This window comes from Saccostrea echinata, unplaced genomic scaffold (genome assembly GCF_033153115.1).
Source record: "Saccostrea echinata isolate AGI-Se365-2 ecotype Australia unplaced genomic scaffold, CSIRO_AGI_Sech_v1 ptg000034l, whole genome shotgun sequence".
NCBI classification, from domain to species: Eukaryota; Metazoa; Mollusca; class Bivalvia; order Ostreida; family Ostreidae; genus Saccostrea; species Saccostrea echinata.
In genome coordinates this window covers 2285251-2299820 of record NW_026889783.1, presented here as the reverse complement: position 1 = coordinate 2299820, position 14570 = coordinate 2285251, and the positions used below count along the sequence as shown (strand labels likewise).

Genomic DNA, 14570 nt, shown 5'->3' with positions numbered 1-14570 from the left:
GGTAACTCGAAAAGTGTTTCCGGTCTTTGTGCGCATATTCAGTGAACCAAGAAAGCGTCTGCAGCAACCAAGTTGACCATTTGATCCTGTCGCTGTGTATTATCTGACTATTTCATTTTTGTTCCAAAGCAAAAAAGGTATGTGACAAACAAAGCCTAAAAATTTTTAACAAGCACAATAATTTACGTCCTAAACTACACAGCTTTTAAAGTATGCGAGAGTACATATTTTTGCTCGAATTTCCTCTACGAATATTCCTGCAGTGGAATTGGAAGGTTTTAGAGAGAATTTTTTGTCATAGTTATTATATATTAAATGCATCAGACTGATAGGTCTCTCTATCCATAATAATCTTTCTCTCTAAAAATTTATCTAATTTAGTGAAAATAGCACTTTGAGTATATATTAAAGCAGAGAAAACCCTCTGCTAAGATCCACCCAATCAACTGATTTACTGGTAACTTACCAAACACCTTTCTAATCTGCACAAATGATAACAGACTGGCAACCCAGATTTCCCAAATTGGTGTTGGACTTTAGGGATTAATCTAGGGCATATTTACTACCGATATTTGGTATTTTTCCCAAAGAGAAAATTTCCCCATAATATCCCCTTTTCCCCTTTTAATGAGTAAAAAATTCCCCTTACAATAATAAAAGCTCAAATAATTTTTTTTCCTCCATAGAAACTGGAAATTCAAAGTAAAAATTTCAGAAGATGTGAAATATGGCTTTACTTTGCTATTTTATGCATTCTAAATGGTCATTAAAATGCTGAAATTCAATTGGGCCCCCAAGTAGGGCTCACCCTGCACCCGCTGAGGGTCTGGAGTGGCCCCCATACCCCCGGCTGATTTTCCCAGTTTCTCCAGAAAGGGAATTTTTCCCCAAAATCTAGATTAATCCCTGAACTTAAAAAAAGTCAATGTGAACAACCCCATCAGGTTTATAAAATATTTTGTTGCTACATGTTTAAAATACCTTGCCCCTGTTTTTTATGTTCCATTTTAATATTTCCTCCCTCTCATTCAATACATGTATTTTTTAATTTATTTTAAAATGAAAATCATTTTTTACCGAGTCTTTGGAACACACAGTTCCATATTTTTTATGTTTTATTTTTTATCAATTACAATGATGCACATTGAAATGGTAGAGATTCTTTCATTTAAATGGAACTTTTTGGTCTCTTTATAGTATGTTGATCATTTCATAATTGCATGCCCAGAGATTTTCCATTCCATTTTGGAATTGAGAATTTAAAGACTTTTTACCACTTAATTATTGGAAAATTTTATTTCATAAAGTTTTTCAAGAAATAAACACTTATCATGAATAAAATTGATCTTTTATTTAATTACTCAGAACTATAAATCAGAGAATAGATCAATTGTATAATAAAGTTGCTTTCAATCAACTTTCTTAAAAATTTTGGTCATTCCATTGATTTCCAAACCTGACCACGTATTTTGATCAAGTAACTTTGTTGAGTTTTTGTGAAGTCAAAAATTGAACATATGCAGTTCTTTCTTCTTTTTTTTTTTGGGGGGGGGGGGGGGGGGGGGATGGGCTGCAATTGGGAATGTGGCCTATATTTGGGGCTCTACATGGGGCAGAGGAAAATCCCTGTGCCCATTTCTTTAGAATTGAGAAAGCAATATTCATCACAAGTTTTAAGACATCCCACTCCCTGCTACTAGCATGGCGAAATTTGCTGAAATGGAGATTTTATGCAGTTAGGAGAGAGAGTGAGAGACTTCATGTTTTTGTAAAACTCACATATTGCAATGAATATGTACATAATGATGTATTTATGATGTTTGTTGAAGTTATCACAACAGCTGTATTGACCAAACACATGTTAACCTGGTGTTAATGTAGACTGCCCATCTGATTGGCTATTGTATTTACCTGGTGTTAATGTAGACTGCCCATCTGATTGGCTATTGTATTTACCTGGTGTTAATGTAGACTGCCCATCTGATTGGCTATTGTATTTATGGAATACCTGTTCTACAGGTATTTGATTGAAGCATGTGAGAAAATCTACAACATTCAAGGGCTCTTTCGCTATGCAGACTGGTATTTCCCCACCCTGACTTACCCCTACAATATGTCATCGTCTGTTATTTCTGTTTAGATTTATTTGTCTTTATAGAGCCAGCTAGAGAAATGAGTTTCTAGGAAGATGAAGATGCACCTTTGAAAGTGCTTCTGCATACATGTTGTTATTTTTTTCATAAATAATTAATGTTCATTTAATTTAAAACAAATAAGAATATAACCCACTTTCTCCTTTTGGAAGAATTAGATGTGTCATTAGGTAACAACCAATGTTCAAAAGAAAGCTCAAAACATTCCATTCAAATGGAAAATTTTACCACTTTAATGTCCATCATTGTATTTTTTCTATATTTATTTTCTTTTCATATATACCATTATCACTTGAAACACAATACATGTATCAATCATTGCTTCAAACATGACAAAGTTGGGTTTGTAAAGTAATCCTAGTGGGTTTGAAAGTTCTGAAAAATCAACTCCCCAACACTAACTGCCCTTTACCATGAACTACCAGGAAGACAATGAATAAGAATTAATATCAAACTGAAACTTACTTCTACATTTATCATGAACTTCCATTTGAAATATGACAATGAAGACAGCCAGACAAAACTCACAATATTTTTTTGACACCTGAAATCGATAATAAATTGGTGGTCTACTTACAGTCTGAGACACACTGATCACTGCATATTGTATTAATGAAAATATGACTATTTGAATATAGTTATTATTTTACATATTATTTTTTATTTTTTTTTTTTTTTTACAAAATTTGTTGACTCAGTTGTTCCTACTTTGGTAGAAAACTATGAAATTAAAGACTAGATTACAAGTGTAAAGACCGGTATATTGATTTATCTTAAACATCTCCTGTATTTGTCACAATGCTTAAAAGATATTAAGCTTACTGAAAATAGTCGAAGTGTGTCTTATCTGACTTAAAACAGGTATAGGAAAATTACAGGGTTAATCTTGAGTATATGATTAAAAATGTATCATAGGTGTTAAAGCATTTGGTAGTGTCTTAAGACAAATCATTATGTGATCTGTTTTAGACACACAACTGATTCCACAATTACAAATATACTTGAACTTCAGTATTTTGAACACTGATATCGCAAATACCATGGATATGTCGAAGTGAATTTAAAGTCCCAATTAACTTTTCCTTTACGTTTTTAAACATTGCTATCTCAAATCTTCAAACACCTCAAATTTCTTTTTTCGGTCCCATCAAGTTTGAGATAACAAGGTTTGACTGTACATTTAATCTTTGAAAAAAATAAATCTTCATTTATCTGCCCTCGGAAATCTGCAAAGAATATAAATATCTAAATTCACCTCTTTAGTAAATGACGATGCCAACACTGTAAACAATTTGATTAGGCTTTTACGTAGAACTAGAATGAGCCAGCTATTTAGATTGTATTGTGATCAATCATTGATCTTATTAATTTAAAGGTTATGCTGTAAACTGTTCAGTCTAATACCCTGGGCTTTGTATACAGAGTGCTCCACTTAGAATTCAATGACCAACAAGCTCTCTCAGTAAATATTTTTAAAGTCAGGTTTAAAAACCTCATGTAACCTTTATTGGATAGCATTGTTTGTATCTTCTTTTTTTTTGCACTGTGAAGTTTGTACACGAAAAGGTAAGGAGCTTTTTTCATTTTGTTTTGAAAAAAAAATTGTTGATTAATTTTCTACCCTTTATTGGTTTAAAGATATTTCATTGTAATTTCTAATTATAAAGGAATTTGGCACAAGTTCTAAAAACTTATTATGCTGGTCTCCCTGATATATAGTACTTAATTATTATAGTATTTATTCACATCTATACATGTATTGCAAGTCATGTAACTTCACAATTACAAAAGGTAGAATAATGATAATAGAATAAAATATGTTCAATTTTAAAATCCAGTACTAGATTGATTTATCATAAGTTATATATTGATATGTAATAACATTGTATTTTTGATATACATATCTGTTAAAACACTGTACTAAAGCAAATTATAAACAGTCCACAAAACTACATTGTCCATACCTAGGTATACAAAAGAGACTTTAAACTATTCTGCCATTAAATAAAGCTTTAAGAATCCTCATTATATATGCATTTTACACAGTGAGTTCAATATTCTACAGTGTATAGTGTGTCAGAATTGATTAATAGAGCTAACTCTTCACTAAGAATGTGGAATTTAAATGTCCTCAAACTTGGTGATCAGAAAATTCAAAACAGGGACATTTTATTACATTTCTTCATAAAACTTAATGACACTAATCTATAATGAACAACTTTAGTTTCTTCTTGTAAATGATGCCAAGCTTTTTATTTTAATAGCTGTTTGTCAAATTGAAAGTCATTAAAATCTTTTAACAGGTTGAGTTCCGTAAAACTGTTCTGCAGGTGTCTGGTTTGGACATGTATTATATGTAAGTGATATTTGAACGTGGCTGTATTAAGGCAGAGAGACATTATACGTGTACAGAAAACCCTGTGGCTGCTTCCTATTTTGAGAAACATATAAGTTTGTTGAAGAAAAAGAAGAATGGCTCGACGCCGTCAAGAAGCACTGCAGGCAGGACAAGTAATTGAGCAAGGTAAGGGAATCCAGACAGGTGGAGATACAGGTATGTTCTTCACTTGTAGACGCAGGCATTTGCTGCATTGTGTAGAGATTAGGTATTCTGTAAACTAGCTTTTATACATCTATAAGAAATATCCATGAGATTCATAAGAAACTTCAGCTTGTGGATATTCATGGTTACAAAACTGCTAGCTGTCAAAGATTTGTAAACAGGAAACCTCAATCATGGATATTATTTTGCATGCATCTGTTTTCAATTGGCAATATGAAGATAAAAAATGTCTTGTATATGATTGAAGAATAGTTTGCTGATAGTACATGCTAGAGAAACAGGTATATACTTCACTTTGCAGACAGAAGTAATATTTCAAAGTGCAGACAGACATGTACTTTATGTATAGCAATATATGTTATTCTTAAGTTATTCATAAGCCTCCGGGGTTTGAATCCCAGTCTGGCTTTCCACTTATCTCTGGTCTGAAAGTGACAGGTGGAAGAGCCTGGGTTGGTTTCTTTGGGAAGAGAAGACATTTAAGGAGGGAGAAATGTGGTCAGGCTGTTCCAATAGCCAGTGGCCAGATAGCTCAGTAGAGCACTGTCTAGAGTTCAGTTAGTAGAGCACATGTCTAGAGCTCAGTTGGTAGGGCACGTCTCTAGAGTTCAGTTGGTAGAGCACCTGTCTCGAGTTCAGTTAGTAGAGCACCTGTCTAGAATTCAGTTAGTAGAGCACCTGTCTAGAGCTCTGTTGGTAGGACACCTGTCTAGAGTTCACTTGGGAGAGCACTTGTCTAGAGCTCAGTTGGCAGGGCACCTGCCTGGAGTTTTAGTTAGTTGAATACCTGTCCAGAGCTCAGTTTGTAGGGCACCTGTTTAGAGTTCACTGGGTAGACCACCTTCTAGAGCTCACTAGGGCACCTGTCTAAAGTTCAATTGATAGGCCACCTGTCTAGAGTTCAGTTGGTAGGGCACCTATCTAGAGTTCAGTTGGTTGAGCATCTCCTGGTCTGCTCCATTAACATTTTTTCCCTACATGTTGCATTTGGAGCCAATGCCATGTCCTGAAAGTGACAGATAAAAGATTTAGTGCCACGAAAGAGCCTGGGTTGGTGTCTTTGGGAGTAAAGACATTAAAGGAGAGAGGAATGTGGAGGTCAGGCAGATTCTATTGCTATGAAATAGGGAGATAACGAACAGTATTCAAGCTCATAAGTCCATTCAAACAATACAAATCAAGAGCAAACACGGACCTCTAAAACATCAGATCTGGGATCAGGTGCCATGGAGAAGTGAGCATCCCCTGCCGACCACTCATACCCGCTGTGTGCTCCTTGTCACGATCAGGAAAAAAGAAAAAAATTATAGACGATTCAGTGTGTAAATAATGGCCTAACAATTAGTATACATCAGTCAGCATTTGACATAATGATAGATTGTATTTGCTGACAAGGTCATTGTATCGACCATAGAACTTGTGAAATGATGACTTTAAATGAGACTGTTGATATTCTTGTTTCATCAACTTAATTGTCACTAAGCGAAACAAAATTTTCATGAATTCTGACTGTTGTCCTATATATCCTTAACAAATAAAAATATACGCGAGAAGGAAATTTTCGCGAGGAGACGGTCTCGCGTAATTATGGGAAAATAAAGTTCTCGTGAATAAAAAGTGATTTACAGTATTACATGTATCATGATAACTTGTAAGATATATTCAGTAAATTATATCAACATTTAGGATTAAGTTCTTTAAATATTGTTTAAGCAGTTAATGTCTTCAGAAGTGGTTCTACACAGTGCCAATATGATTGACAGATCAATTGTTAAATCTGTTCAGTGACTCTTTATTTCCCTCTATCCTTGTCAGATTTATTGTAGAGTCATTCTCTGTTTAATGTGCTGATGTTCAGTTGACAGGGCTAATAACTACTAGTAGTAGATCCAACATCAGCCCGTCTGTGGTTATTTTATTGTCAATCAGTCAACCAATAGCCTTACAGAATTCATTTTACATTCCCCAGACTCATTCTCTAGATTTAATCTCAGCCTGCGATGTTTGAACATGAAATCAATTATTATTGATTTTTTTTTGTTAAGGTGTAGAATATGAACTGTATGGATTAGATTTTTTTCAATTGTCGATTTTAATATTTTATGTTAGAGATTGACTCAATCTGGTTTAAAATCATCATTTTTATTACGTGCAATTTATAGCTGTCAGCTTTTTTATTTGCAATTTGTTACAGTGATTTCTTCCTCAATCACTGTATATATATACACTATATAGTGTTAGTCTCTTTAGAGAAGTGGACACGGATGTAGGCAAAAGCCTGTCCATGCACTTCTCTAAAGAGAATATATATAGTGTGAGCAGTATAGTAGTATTCACCATGTTCAGTGTGCAGAAATTTGAGCATTATGTATAGTTTAGGATTTCATTGAAATTTTTGTACAAAAACAATTTTACTTTTACTGTGTAGCATGAATCAGTGATAAAGTTAGATATACCAAGAAAAAGAGTTGAACAAAATAATGGATATTGTTTCAGAACTTATAGAAAAGGGGTTAGATCAAAACCCGCAGTTTGTGATGATGAAAAACCACAAAAAGCTGACTTGCATTGCAATAAATGGGATGATTTTGTTACCTGGAGATGATGTTCAAAACGTTAGTTTGCTTCTTAGAAAGCTTTAAGTATGGAAGAAATTCATCTCATAGAGGGATTTCTCTAGCACACCCTGATCCCCTTAAAAAAAGTTTAAAACTTGTATATGTTAATGTGTCTACTTCCATAACAATTTGATACAAGTATTATATTGATTGTATGGTTGTCAGGCAGATTTGATCAACAGTGACCAGATAGCTCAGTTATTAGAGATTCAGGGGTCCTGGGTTCAATTCCTGGTCACCACATTTTTCTCCTTTCCTTTTACATTTGGTGCCATGACCATGCCCTGAAAGTGACGTGTGAAAGACCTGCCAGGGAAGAGCCTGGGTTGGTGTCTTTGGGGGTGAAGACCTTTAAGGGGGGAGGAATGTGGATGTCAGGCAGATTTGATCTCCAGTGGCTTCGAAGATCGTTCAGTTGGTAGAGCACCTGACTCACAGTCGAATCCTGGTCTGGTCCATCATATTTTTCCCCTTTCCTGTTACAATTGTTATACTTTATGCATCCATAGATAAATTATTGTTCCAGTATGTAGTCATTAAGTTCAGATACAATTTTTCAGACCTTAAATTTATAAATAAAAGTCAGTTTTTTCCCTTTATTTCAAAGTAAAGGGTTAGAGATCAATTATAACAGGCTTGGGTTGAAGTTTATGACAAATCTCTGTTGACCTTAAGACAATTAAATTTGATTTTTTTAATTTCAAAGTGGCATTTTTATCAACTGAAGTGGTCAATTTGGCCGGTAGCCAGTTCTTAGGGAAAACACTGAAAGCACAAAGAAAAGTAGCTATACAAATAAATAATAATCAACTTCAGCACTAAGATTTCATAACTTTATGACTTATAAAAATTTATAACTTAATACTCCTCCTTAGCTACTTGTATATCTGTAGTACAGAGAAGTTTTTGGTTTTTTTTTTGCAGGTAAGAATTGGCCTGAAAAGTTTACGAAGTTGGAGATAATTAAGGAGATTCCTTATGACCCTGCCCTGGACCATATCTACTCCCTCCAGTACTCTTACAATGGGGAACAGCTGGCTGTGGGCCATGGAAATGGGGCTATTAGGGTAGGGACACAGCTATTTTTAACTTTAATTATTTCATTATTATTGATTTGGACTTTGTTCAGACAACTGCCATTGATCAGTACTGCTTTATTCTTACACATTTTTTCCTCTTTTTCCAAGGAAACCCAGATTAAATTCTTACTGCAGTATTAATTCAGTTTACAAAGATCTATAAAGTATGATAATCATAAGGAACAATGAATCATAAACACAACACAAATATAAAAGTATTATTATCCTTTAGAATTATACAGTCAATCTGATTGGTTTAGAGCATGTCATGTGCAGGGAGACAATTCATGATGTCTCCCTTCTAAACAGTCCATAATTGTATAATGTAATATAATGATAAACTTAATATTCTCAGACAGCAGAAAGTAAAATTGAGTCTTTGAAGTATATATGGAAGCTGTGTCAGTTATCTCTCCTTAACCATCTGCCATTAAATAGTACTGCATTTACAGGATTTCAGCTTTATTTTTAAAAGAAAAAAAATCAATGTCCACTGCAACATCAGGCAAATGCAAAATTAAAGGTTTCAATAACAAAAGTGAAGTAAAGAAAAACACAAATTAATAAAAGTAAGACAAAATACAAATAGAAATCTGATGTTCTCCTCTATTTCTGTGTGAATGAAGCAGTCTGATCGATAATGATATTTATGTGTTACCGCAGTGTTCAGTAATGTAGAAATCTAGTCATAGGTTCCGTAAACATGGAAATTTATGCATGGGGGATATTTACATTATATTATGTTTGATATTTCATGATTATAATTTGAAGACTATTTATTTTGCAATATTTCTTAGTTAACTCCTTTACAAAATTCTGTTTTTGAAAAAGGTTCTTGCAGTTGATTGATTCTGTGATTCTTGCAGTTGTACAGCTCTGCCACAGGGGAGTTAGTGTCCGAGCTGAGGAAATCTCGCTATGGTGGAATGGCCATCATGTGTATGAGGTTTCATCCTAAAGCACATCACATCCTACTGGCAACAACCTCTGATGGAAAAATCTTCTCCTGTAACACTAACACTGGTGAAATTACAGAGTTTGCAAAAGGTACACAGCATTTAAACTATAAAATTTCATGAAACGAAATATTCACTGGAGGATTTAGAGGAGGGATGGAGTGCAACCCCCCCTTTCCAAAAAAAAAATTAAAATAAAAAATGAGGTTACATGTATATAATTTAAAATATAAAGGAAAAAAAAAATGTCATAATACATTTTATTGAAATGTACATATCAAAATACATTGAAATAGATAACTTTATATGATTACAAGATTTGGCTGACTTGCAAAACCAGCATTATTCATATGGATTTTACTTTTCAAGCAATCAATATCAAAGGGGGGGGGGGGGTGAGAATGGTTTCCTTAATTGTCTACTTCTACAATAAAAACCTGCCATCAGTTTCTTTATACCAAAAAATTCTTAAATCCATTATGGATCAGCAAGAATTGAATGCACTTGCTCTTCTGTGGCTGATGAAGGCAATTTAAAGAATTTCTTAGAAAAATAAAGTGACAAAATTAGTGAAAAGTCATAAGAATTTTTGGCATAAAATACTTTGAGAAAGGGCATTTTAGGAAAATAAGTCCAAAAGTTGTGTGTAGCTCTATGATCTGCCAATTAATTTTTTTTTTTGGGGGGGGGGGAGGGGGGTTCAAGTTCTGCAGCTAGATGTAAACATATACATATATTAAAAAAAAGTTTAGTTTGAATGATTTTAAATTTATACGATATTATAATTAAGATGAAAATAGATATTAAATGCCTGACTAAAACAATGCTCTGAAATTGTACTTAAAAGTATTTTTTAAAATGACAGTTTCACATGTAAGTTTTATGAAATTCAAAGAAAATGAAAACAATTTACATGACTGTATTTTTTCCTTGCCTTTCTCATTTGCACAGGAAGGTCATTCTTACTCAGAAATCATGCAATTTTTTTGTCTAATATTTTCTAAAGTTGCAAACCTATTGATTACTACAAAAACAAGAAGACATGCATTGAGGCGAGAGGCATATCACACACGAAGAAAAAAAGGGGGAGGGATAAAATCGAAGAAATATAAGTAGATGGACTCAAACCCCAGCTCAATGAGGAGCAAATCAGTTTGACTAGAAAGAAAATTTTTGATGAGAAATTTTGCATAATTTGATTATTGATACTACAATTTGTTTGTATTTGTTGGAAGAGGTGTAAGTACACCTATGAAGACTAAGTATAAGTTTAAATTTTACTCTTAAATCTCTAAAATGCAGGAGCTTCTGGGATCTTTGCCCCCCCCCCCCTCCCCAGACCCCTTGCCTCTGAAGACCCCCCCCCCCCAACCCAAATTCCTGGATCTGCCCTGATATTAAAGTAATTTTTGCAAAATATGGTTAGGTGGAGCCCTGTTTTTCATATAACATATTGTATAAGGTGTAGCTGAACCTTTGCACATATTAACACACTTAAGGTTTTCAGTAGTTATTATTACAAAAGATGAATTCTGAGTCAGAAAATCTAGCACAAATGATTCAGTAGTGGTTCCAACCTCTACCGTTTTTGCTATTTTCACAACAAGTTCAGGAATTACATATACATTTACAGTTGGCAACTTGCTTGCATGTATGTTCATCTGAAAGAATAAAAAAGACAAATAAAGATCGTCTTCAGCTTTCTTTTTCATATTTGCTAAGAGTAAGTAATGAGGTTCAATTTTTGGCTCAAAGATTGAGGTCATGAATAACTAACTGTGTAAGTGAAAAGATAAAACTTTAAGGCCAGTTTTACCTCTACAAATGTCTGAAGTAAAATTTGTGGTGTAAAAGGTCATAAAGAGGTATTAATAGATATTAGTTGAACTATTTGACATTTGGCACTGTTTGAATGCTAGCTGTCAGTTTTAACTTACAAATGCCTTTGACTTTTGTTGTCTTACAGAGATTGGTAATGAAATTAACTGTCTAGATTTTGATTATGATGGCTTGCGATTTGCAACTGGGGGGAGAGACTTGAATGTAAGAATTTATGACTCCAAAACAGGACAGGTACGTGATATTTGTATGAAATTGAGCAAATTTATACAGGATATTTGAGTTTTTCTGACTTGCTTAGACACACATATTTATCTCTGATAAAATTTCAAAAAGGTTTTCTCGATTCTATTGATTTCCCTTGGCTATCTGGATCCATGTTGTTAATTAATTAATATGTCAAATGTTATAATAGTACTTGTAGAAGAAAAAACATAGTTGTATTATTTGTTCTAGTTGAAGCTAAAGTACTCAGAACGTGTGTCATAATGTTTATGTTGCTGAAATATGTTGAGAAGACTTCAACAAAGAAGCTCACAAGGACACATATCCCCCCTTCCAGTCCACATACTGTTAAATATAGAATGTGCTAGCATTCTCCTAATATGTGCATAAATTCATAGTTAATTCTTATTTTCTAAACAGCTTGCTTATCAACAAATTTCCTTGTATGTACAGACTGTATTTTATTTTCTAAGGTAGTAGGATTGCTGTCATTGTTTTGATTTTAAGGTTGTTTAACATTTTGATTTTTAAGGTGGTTCATACATATGAAGGATATAATGACAGAAAGAATCCAACAGAAATTCAGACAGCAGGGTGTGCAATGCGAGTTTACGCTCTTAAGTACCACCCTGAGTATGATGACATTTTCATCACAGGTGGATGGGAAAATCACCTTAAGGTAGTCGTCATTCATTACTCCATGTCTGACAAGTCCTGTTGATAAATGCCTATAAATTTATAATACCTCCTGATTTCATAATGTAGAATGAACTATTGATTTGTTGATACATGTAAATGCAGACTTATAAAAATTTTGTAGTTGCACTATTAAGTGTTGCGTTTCTGACAATTGCTTTTGTGGGTATGATTTTCATTGTCTTTACTACCATGCAATGAAATGTCAAATAAAAAATGAAATAAAGGTGGCAGTGAGTACCTTTCAGTGAGAAACATGCAGGTATAGATTTACAGCAATTATAACATCATCTGTGGGAGGAAAGACATAAAATGCAATCAGGCTTTTCTTTAGAGTTGAAATCATTAGGCTTTTATGTTTATGGACTGTAAATGGAGGCTGGTTAATGATTACAAATTGTGCTTATTTTTACCTCCTGCGGAATCCATCTTGAAATTAGTAATAATTAAACACTTCTACCTGAGACAGCAATTTCTCACTGTTTATTGTTTGTGCAGTTTTATATTGAAAGTGCAGGGGCAAAAATGGACTAAATTCTAGCTCAATAGCAAAATAATAGCAAAAGCAAGCTGAACTGATGTAATATAATCCTCTTGTTAGTTCCAGCAATTGTTTATTAATCATAATTACTGAGTATTACCCTGGGGCTACATTGATTTACTTTACAGATCTGGGATGCACGTTCTAATGATGGCGTAAAAAGGACAATTCATGGCCCCCACATCTGTGGGGACAGTCTGGACCTTAAGGTACAAGTACAGATGATAAATTCAGTCAAAAGACAAAAGGCCTGTTGGCCACAATACTTTACTTCACTCTCTGCAATTTACACACATGGACAAACTTTAACAAAGAATTGTTCTTTTTGAAAAATATATATGAATGTATGTGATGTTTAGTTGATCCTATGTGAAAATCTTGAGCCCCTTTTATAGCCCAATCTCACCGGAGGAATTTTTTTGGGGGGGGGGGGGGGGAGGAGGAACTTCAGTTTATATTTTTTTATTGAGGGCAAGATTTTCTATGATGCACTATCAGATTGTAATCAAGTATATTCTTTATTTAGGGGATGAAAATCTTAACTGGATCATGGGTAGCAACACATGCACTACAGGTCTGGAATTATACAGAGGGCAAGCTGGAGAAGGACGTGCCCTTCAACTACCAGGGACATGATGGAGCTTACCTTTACTGCGCCCAGTTCTGTGATAACGACGTAGTGGTGGCAGGAGGAAGTGGCACCAACAATGTACAGGCCATCAACACAGTCACAGGGGAGGTAAGGGAAGAAAAAAATCACTGCATTTAAAATAAAAAGAAAGAGACACCCGTTGCCTTTTTTTACTTCTTAATTTATACACATAATTACTTTTCTGTTAAGTTTAATGATTTAACTTTCTTCTGGAGTTAAACAGTTTTACTCTTGAATTTGGCTTGCAACTTATGTTCATCTGATTTTGAATTGACAGATATTTGTTCTGTAATTTATGTAATATTGAATTGTCTCCCTTTTTCGATCAGGTTATTGGTAAAATACAGTTGCATCACCCTGTACAAGCCCTGGACACTGTGATGGGGGGACGATTACTAGCTGTGGGGGGTGTGGAGAACAGCCTGGTTCTTGCAGCATTGAAATAGGGAAAAAACTTGTGTTCAGCATTTGTTACATTTTAAATTGCTTTGTTGCCAAATAGGAAACATATTCCATTTCATGATGAGCCATTTGAATTTTTCTCTAAAATTTTGTAGGGCACATTTTTTAGTCACTGAATAATGTAAGTAATTATACTACTTTGCAGCACCTGATTTGAACAACTGCATAAGATTTTTTTGTATGTGTGCCAAAGCACTATATATAGACTGAAGAAGAAAAAAACTAGTCTGTTGCATTATCAAACAGGGTAGTGTAATGCCAAATATAGTAAACATAAAAACATGTATATGATGATGGGAACTGTGTCATTGTCCCATATACAGACCAGCTGTATCTTATTCTGATGAACAAAACTGTGACAGGTACATTGATAAACCGACTTATTAACATTGTACAGTATAATTGTTTTATGCACAGACACCTGAGATATATATTTTATGATTATTATTTTCTTTTTGAATATTATTATTAATCCGTCCCTCTGATATTTTTGCAAACAAATTATTTCTTCCATATTTAATACTTGTGAAAAACTGAAGCATAATAAATGAGTGAGAAGATGAATAGTTCTGGTCAGATGTGTTCTGTAAAAGAAATTGTTACTTTCTGGAATTCTGCTGTTTCGATATTAAATTTGAAATCATTGTCAGTGGGATGTACATTGATATTGCTATTATTGAATGGTAAACTAGCTGTATGAAATAAGCTCCCGACAAACATTTGTTCCTGACTATATGGCGGTGCTTGTCTGCGTGATGTTAGTCATTAGCAACAAAATATTTCATC

General features: G+C 33.9%; 1 protein-coding gene across 2 annotated transcripts; it reads left to right on the top strand.

Annotated features, from left to right (window-relative positions):
• Positions 1–48: 48 nt before the first annotated feature.
• LOC133199369 (F-box/WD repeat-containing protein 7-like) lies at positions 49–14348 on the top strand. Of its 2 annotated transcripts, none has more exons than XM_061335177.1 (9): positions 49–137; positions 4457–4677; positions 8259–8401; positions 9280–9460; positions 11336–11442; positions 11966–12112; positions 12799–12879; positions 13197–13409; positions 13652–14348. In XM_061335177.1, exons 2-9 carry the CDS (start codon positions 4626–4628, stop codon positions 13766–13768), a joined length of 1041 nt encoding a protein of 346 aa, XP_061191161.1. In that variant the 5' UTR covers positions 49–137; positions 4457–4625; the 3' UTR covers positions 13769–14348. The 2 variants fall into 2 exon arrangements, with proteins under 2 accessions (XP_061191161.1, XP_061191162.1); XM_061335178.1 differs by lacking the exon at positions 49–137 and adding an exon at positions 144–210.
• Positions 14349–14570: the final 222 nt, after the last annotated feature.